Raw genomic sequence first — 7,158 nt, 5'->3', positions numbered from 1 at the left:
TTTTTCCCCCCACTGGTCGGTATACAGTCAACATCAAACCAAACTGGGAATCCTGTTTAAAAAATGAAGTCCAACAGAGTGGAATCACCATTATGATGATGAACCGTTTAGATCTCCAAAACAGAGAAAGAGGGAGCATGAAAACAATAATGACGTAAACATCATGAACATGTGAAGGCAAATATTCTGCTCAATTGTGTGTGTGTGTGTGTGTGTGTGTGTGTGTGTGTGTGTGTGTGTGTGTGTGTGTGTGTGTGTGTGTGTGTGTGTGTGTGTGTGTGTGTGAAAACGGACTTTAAACACATTCTCAGGTGAAGATGTCATTGGTCGTATTAGTAACCTGTGAAAACCTCCAAGTCCCACTTGCCAATAAGTAAATACATATATTCTGTTTTTGCATATCTTTGTCACTGGCCTATGGACTTCATCCCAGGACGGTTTCTATACAAGGACTCAGTGTCAGGTGTCAATTTCCATCATACGGAGGAACGATCACATCAGCATATTGGTAAAAATGTTCTATATTTTCTCGATTCAAACTATTTGAAATGTGTGTTGTACCTTATTGTTGATATGAGATGTATTAAAGCATACAGTTAAAAAAAAGCTGCATGATAAATAAATAAAAGTGTCAGTGCTGTGATGGAGATGTCTCACAAACGTAAACAAATTACAGAAAGTGATAAAAAAACAAAACAGGTTGCAACCACTGCAACACATTTCTCTATTGCATTGATTTGAGTGAAATTAGTCATTTGAGATATGATGCACTAAAGCATGAATTCCCTCATCAGTCTGACACTTTACATATCATCTTACACTATAAGAAACAATCCTGCAAAAATCCACCCCAGACTAAGTGTGCATGGTAGGAAGAAGCGTTGTTTGAAAAGCACCGCGATGTTTGAGCACATGAGTGCCACATCTGTAGTTAAGACTATAAAAGATTAAAGACACATTTAAAAAAATGTGTTATAGTCTTATAAGCCATTCCCATGTTTTTGCAAGTTAATGAGTTACATATAATGGCCCGAAAATCCCAAACCTGTCCTTTTTACATACGTCCGCTGATAAACGTGCAGTTCTTTTAAACCACCAGCGGTTCTGATACACTAAACGTCAAAATGGAAAAAAAATGAACAATAAATAAATAAGAATGGCTTCGAAGCTGCGACGATATTGTGCTTTTCACAGGGCTCCCTTGCAAAAATACACCGTGTGTTGCTGTACGAGTGAGAACGCATGAGGCCTCGAGGTTCTTCATGTAAGGAACTGTACATGTGCTGATCACAAAATACAGAAAACAACCCTCAGTTCCCTGCAAACGTGGAAACAGGCAAGGCTTGATTACATCGGACACACCAATAACGACTTGCTCCCCTACAGTAACACAGCTCTTCGCTCATCCGTCATTTGAATGTAAAATCAGTAACTGAAATTGTAGCAGCCTTGTGACCTGCGATTTTATTGGAGAGACACATCATTTTCAATTATCCGCAGCAGAATAAATAAATAAGGCTAATGCAGTTGGTAACTACTGTGTTAATAGCAGTTTGCTTTGATTCTTCCTTGATTCGATTGCTAATTAATGCGTCCCGACAGCCTGTTTTGGAGGGAAATCAGGCTTGTCAGCGATACAACTGCTGTAACTGGACTATTGAAGAACATTTAATTGAATGTAAAATCTGTGGGTTTGAAATGACAGAACTAAACATGGATCCAAATTCCACACAAAGTACAACAGAATGCCTTGTGGGTTAATGCAGCCAGTGAAATTGCTGTTAAATGCTTTTTTTTTGTGCCTTTCAGACTAGCTGGCGCTCTGCATCCCTTGTTTGTCTGCTTGTCCACTTTACTCCCTGATGAGTTTTTCTCCTATCTCTCTCGTGTCTCTCGCCACCTTTTGATCTGTCTCCTCTCAATCAAGCCTTTCTTTTGTCTTTCTAGACGTCCCGGTGACTCTGCTCTGATTGCTGGGTTGGCTTCAGGGCTCAGGACACTCAACAAGGAAGGGCAATGTTGCACCACATACATCATACAGTAAGTAGGTACAGTTGAGCTACAGGGTGGGGGTCTTATGTTCAGTCACACTGGTGAGTCCGGGTGCTGGAGCTCTGTAGTCCTTCTTTTTTTGCAGTTGCAGATCAACTGGATGTTCTGTGTTTATGTGTGTTGAGATGAGAAGTAAGGGCCAAAGCACAAGTATAAAGGCGGATATTGCGGAGTGTGGCCGTGGTAGGTTTACCAGAAATGGTGACACATTTTTTTTTTAGGATTAGAGGACAGAATCAGGAGGGACATCCTCTCCTCGCTCGCTTCCTCTGTTTATTCAGTAGAGGGGTTTTTGTCCTTGGCTTTCAAATTCTGACCAGGCGTCATTCAGTTCCATGAAAATCATCTTGGCATATTGTTCGTAGGGCTGTCCTGTCGCCTGCGAGGGAAGACAAAAAGGAAAACGTGTTAAATCCGTAGGAGAATCACCTGAAAACATGTCATGTCATATCATATAATGAGTGATGTAAAGTATTGTGTTATTGATGTAAGTGTTTGCATCTGACAGACACTGGGATATAAAAACTGTGCTTTGATATAATCAGATGTTTTAAAACTGAAAAAAAAAAACATTCTACAAAACCCCAAAATGCTCATATAATGTTTTTTTTTTTTGTCTTACGCAACCAAACCATATGGGACATAATGCCTGTCTGCCCCGTTTTGATTATTTAAGTCGTGCCGTCTGGTGATGATTGATCAGTGATATTGATTTTGTGATCCACACAATAGAGCCCTGTGATTGGCTGCATTTTGGGCTGTACCTGCGCACCTTTTCTGATAAAAGAGAGGATGGATAGAGGAGTGAGATGTATTTTCTCCAAGCATGCATGCTGGTGACATCTACCTCTCACAGCAGATCTGAGAGCTAAAAGGGAAAAGGCTGCCTGAGTGAAACCCCGGGTAAGTTAATTGTACACACTACTGTTATGCCGTTTGATAAAACACTGAGGAGCCTGCTGTGTTGTGCTGTGCTGCTGTGAGTCATCCTCCGTTCCCTGTATGTCTTCACAGGTATAAATCTGCTCAGACTGTGAAGATCCTGATTGTGCAGGTGCATTGCAACAATGCCCTTGATCCTACAACTCCTAACACTGATCTTGGTGGAGTCCACCACAGGAGCTCCACAGGTCATGAAGGCACCAGACGTTGGAGTAGATCGCATCAATATTTTTATGACTATGGCGTGGCAAGTAGCCAACCACATACGCCCTAATTCCAGCTGTTATGTCTGTGGCCTGATGCCCTACACCGCTGGCGAAGGTTTACCTCTGATGGCCTTACCTGCCTCCGACTGTGACACCTGCCACCTGCTGCATATTCCGTTATCTCAGGCCTATTCCCACCCCGACTGTACTCGAATCTCCAAAATGAGACCACTTGGCTGTTCTAGAGGACATGGGAACTGCTTCAGATGTCTCAAAACGCCCAAACCGGTTCCCATACAGCTCCTCCCGCTAAAGTTCCCTTGGTGTCTTGAGAATGACGGGGAGACCCCCGTGGGACGATCAGACTGCCTTCACACATACAAATGGGACCGGAGACGCACCGATACTGAATTTGGACCCCTGGGTTCGGCCCCTCAGGACTGTTTGGAAGCAGCGGGCCCGGCTCGCTTCCTCGCCCTAGCTCACCGCGCCGCCAGCTGCTCCATCTCCTCTCCGGCGGGGATGTACTGGGTATGTGGAGACCTCGCATACCCGCATCTCCCAGTGGATTACAACGGACGCTGTGGATTGGCGTACGTCATCCCGGCTATGAGAGTGGCTCATTCGCTGCCCCAGAAACCTCTCAAACGGGCACGACGGGGACTTTCAGACGCATTTGGGACGCATCACCAATCGACTTTCAAGAACGTCCTCGGGCCCCTTCTTCCTTTTTACGGCGTGATGTCGGCGTTGGATCAGATCGCCGATCTGTCTCACGCAATAGAAGTGATAGCTAACGAAACCGGCAGAGCTCTAATGCTTCTGTCGAGTGAACTCGCCTCCGTTCGACTTCTAGCTCTACAAAACAGAGCGGCGCTGGATTTTCTTTTAGCATCCCAGGGAGGGACCTGTGCCGTTATTGGTTCTGAATGTTGTACCTTCGTGCCTGATTATAATGCTACGATCGGAGATATAATTAACCACCTTCATGATACTGGTAAATCTGTTCACCAGGATAGTAACAGTTCTATATTCGATTGGTTGAGAACTACTTTTAGTTCAGGGGGTCATCGTGTTGTTGAAGTGATAATTATTTTGTTTGTTTTTATTGTGTTACTCTCTTTCTTTATGTCATGTGTTAAGAAGTTCATCTTCAATATAAGTTAAGTAGAAATTATTATTGATCCTTTTACGTTAAAGGACAACTTTTATTGTGACAATGTGCTTCAAAACACTTCACTGTATTCTGTATATGTATTTGTCCAGCATCTAATGTTAAGTGTCTTTGAGTAACTAAAAAAGCACTATATAAGTCATAGTCTTATAAGCAGGATTTTTGTCTTAGAGGTCACCGTAACTGTCTCTGAGACCACAGCTGTAAATCATAAATAGAATGGATGAGTAAATACCACAGATGTTTGTATTGATAGAAGTGTTTTTGCGCCACACAAACCTGTGCAGTTTTTGTAACAATTTGTTGTAACCTCTCTGGGGTCTATTTGACCCCAAACATAAGTAATAAATTGTATTAAAACATGAACTATTTCAGTATTTAGTGTAATAACACTGCTTTGCAAATCCAGTTGAACCACTTCAATTCTTCTCTCATATGGGATTTTTTAATACAATTTTAATTTTAATAATAAAAAAGAAATAATGTGTTTTATGTGGAAAATTGTATTAAAATTGCAATAATTCCTAAATTGAGGAAAATTCTTGGGGGGAAAAAATGCAACATCAACCAAACAAATCCAGCAGTGTCCATGTGTCCTACCTTATCTGGGTGGACGACCAGGACTGCTTTACGGTAGACCTTCTTGACCTGCTCTGGAGTAACCAGGTCGGCCATGCCCACTGGCTTCCAGCGAGTCTCCCCCTCCCACAGCACAGTATGCATGGTGGACAGCAGAGCACGGATGTTACGCTCCTTCCCCTCGATCCAGTCCAGAATCTGGGTCACAAACAGGAGAGGGGGAAAAAGAGGGAGCCATTAGCCACCGTTGACCAGATTTGGAACAATTACTGAAGGAATGCCTTCAGTGATTTATTTTTGGCTCTGGGGAAATGTTTTTTAATGGATTCATTTGAGGAACCATGTCATGAGAGACCCACATTTGGCTGCATCATTAATTCTGGAATACACAGAGAAGCTTTAATAGTCAAACTGCTATCATGCTTTTGGGAATCACTGAATTGCTGGTATTGTGCTTCACTTGATAAACGGGTGATTCCAGTGAACTAATGTCAAACCATAATTATACTAAGCACGCATGGAGCGATGCTGAGAAGAGTCATGGGACTTCATAGTTTCTCACGGAAACATTAACAGCAAATAAGAACTTATTTTCATTAGTACAAAGACGTTACTCGATATCACATCAGAAAAAAAGCCCCTGCCTTTATTTTCTCAGGGTCCATCTCTTTGGCCATCTCCTCCTTCCTCATCTCTGCTATAGTCCGGGGCCCTTTCTTATCTTTGGTCCCTGCAAAGCCCTGACCAGACAGCAGGTCATCGAAGTTGGCATGTGAGGCTTTGGGCTTAGAACCTGAAACTTAAGAGAGGGATGCAAACACCAAGACAGAAGATTTGACCTTTTTAAAGCTAACATTCGCAACCTGATCGTTGACAGACAGACTACAATCTCCTGCTCACCCATGCCGGCTGGTGGTTTTCCCGCCGCGGTGGGCGAGCCCCCTCCCATTGCAGAAAAGCTGACATTGTAGTTGGGTCGGTTCTGGGGTGATGTGTGAGGCATGGGGGTGTGACTGGGGCTGGGCTTTGGCTGCGGGGCAGGGCCCTGGCCTTGGTGCTGCCATCCTCCACCGCCTCCACCGCCTCCAGCACCTGCCTGCCACGAGGGGAAGCCAGCTCCTGTGTGATGCTGCCACCCTTCTGCATGCTGGGGAGACGGAGGAGGTCGCGACGGGGATCCCATCGGAGGGAGGGAAGGAGCCGTCCCGGTGGGAGTGCTGGGTTTGCTGGAGAAGCCAGAAGCCCCTAAATGGAAAGGACAGAGATTTTGATTTAAGGTGGAAATAAAGACTCAGCTCATGTGCTTCTGAACATTTCAAGCAGCTGACCTCCAAGGCTTCCCCCGAGGTTTCCTATGTCAGCGAATGGGTCCAGGGTGTTTGGCTTGGTTTGGTGGGTGGGGGTGCTCTGGACTGAGCCGGTAGGACTAGTAGTGGCTGACCGACTGCCCATATTAAATCCTCCTGCTGGATAAATCACAAACAAATGCATAGATTTGTCTTTATTTGGGTCTGCAGCATTTGACTCCACCAGCTCCCACTTATATGAATACATTCAAATGGTTTAGTTGGCTTAAAAGGAGATGAAGGTGTGTGTTTTGATGGTTTCTACCTGTGCCTGTAGCAGCCGGTCTGTTCCAGTCCCAGCCTCCCTTTGCGTTTTGCTGCTGAATGTTGACGGTTGGGGTGCTTGGTGGGACGGGGGAACTCCGGCCTATTGGAGTACACAAAGCTTTGTCACAGTCGGAGCACACGGTGGCTGAGCCACATCTACCCACACAGCCAGAGAAAATAATAACAGATTTGAGTTTCATAAGAGGCGTTAAGAGGGGGCTGTTTGATGTCTAAATGGAGCTGGTAGCTCGTTCTCGGAAAACAAAATTAGCTGTTATTTCCGCTTTGCAAAAGGCACAGAAAAAGTGTTATGCCATACTCTGCAGGTCATGTACAATTAAATTGTTGATTGTTATTTGAAAAAGAGGCTGCAACCCTATTCAGACCTGTTTTCATGAGCATTACTGCTATTTTAAGTCAGGTTTAGGCCACCAATATACATTTAATATTTAATTTAGCATGATAGATACTGCTACTGTAATGTTGGTGTCTTGCTTTATCATGCACATACTGCTCTGTAAAGGTGAAAGGTCTAAAGAAATGTCTTTATGCAGCAAAGACAAGACAGGCTGCAAATATTCAGCAAACAACA

General features: G+C 44.0%; 1 protein-coding gene across 3 annotated transcripts in view; it reads right to left on the bottom strand.

The window, feature by feature from the left end:
* Nucleotides 1–224: 224 nt before the first annotated feature.
* dnajc6 (DnaJ (Hsp40) homolog, subfamily C, member 6) overlaps nt 225–7,158 on the bottom strand; it is a 29,697-nt gene continuing 22,763 nt past the window's right edge. For 2 of the 3 annotated variants that reach the window (XM_084011444.1, XM_084011442.1), the window contains 6 exons: nt 6,565–6,666; nt 6,282–6,419; nt 5,854–6,198; nt 5,598–5,752; nt 4,975–5,151; nt 226–2,431 (listed from right to left, as the gene is read on the bottom strand). In XM_084011444.1, coding sequence (XP_083867570.1) covers nt 2,330–2,431; nt 4,975–5,151; nt 5,598–5,752; nt 5,854–6,198; nt 6,282–6,419; nt 6,565–6,666 — 1,019 coding nt within the window. In that variant the 3' untranslated portion in view covers nt 226–2,329. Of the gene's footprint in view, nt 2,432–4,974; nt 5,152–5,597; nt 5,753–5,853; nt 6,199–6,281; nt 6,420–6,564; nt 6,667–7,158 lie in introns of all 3 variants that reach the window. The other variant, XM_084011443.1, reaches the window with a different exon arrangement.

Source organism: Eutrigla gurnardus (assembly GCF_963514095.1).
Source record: "Eutrigla gurnardus genome assembly, chromosome: 6".
In the NCBI taxonomy this organism is placed as follows: Eukaryota; Metazoa; Chordata; class Actinopteri; order Perciformes; family Triglidae; genus Eutrigla; species Eutrigla gurnardus.
Note: the sequence above shows the minus strand (reverse complement) of the source record. Positions and strands in the feature narration are given on the sequence as shown.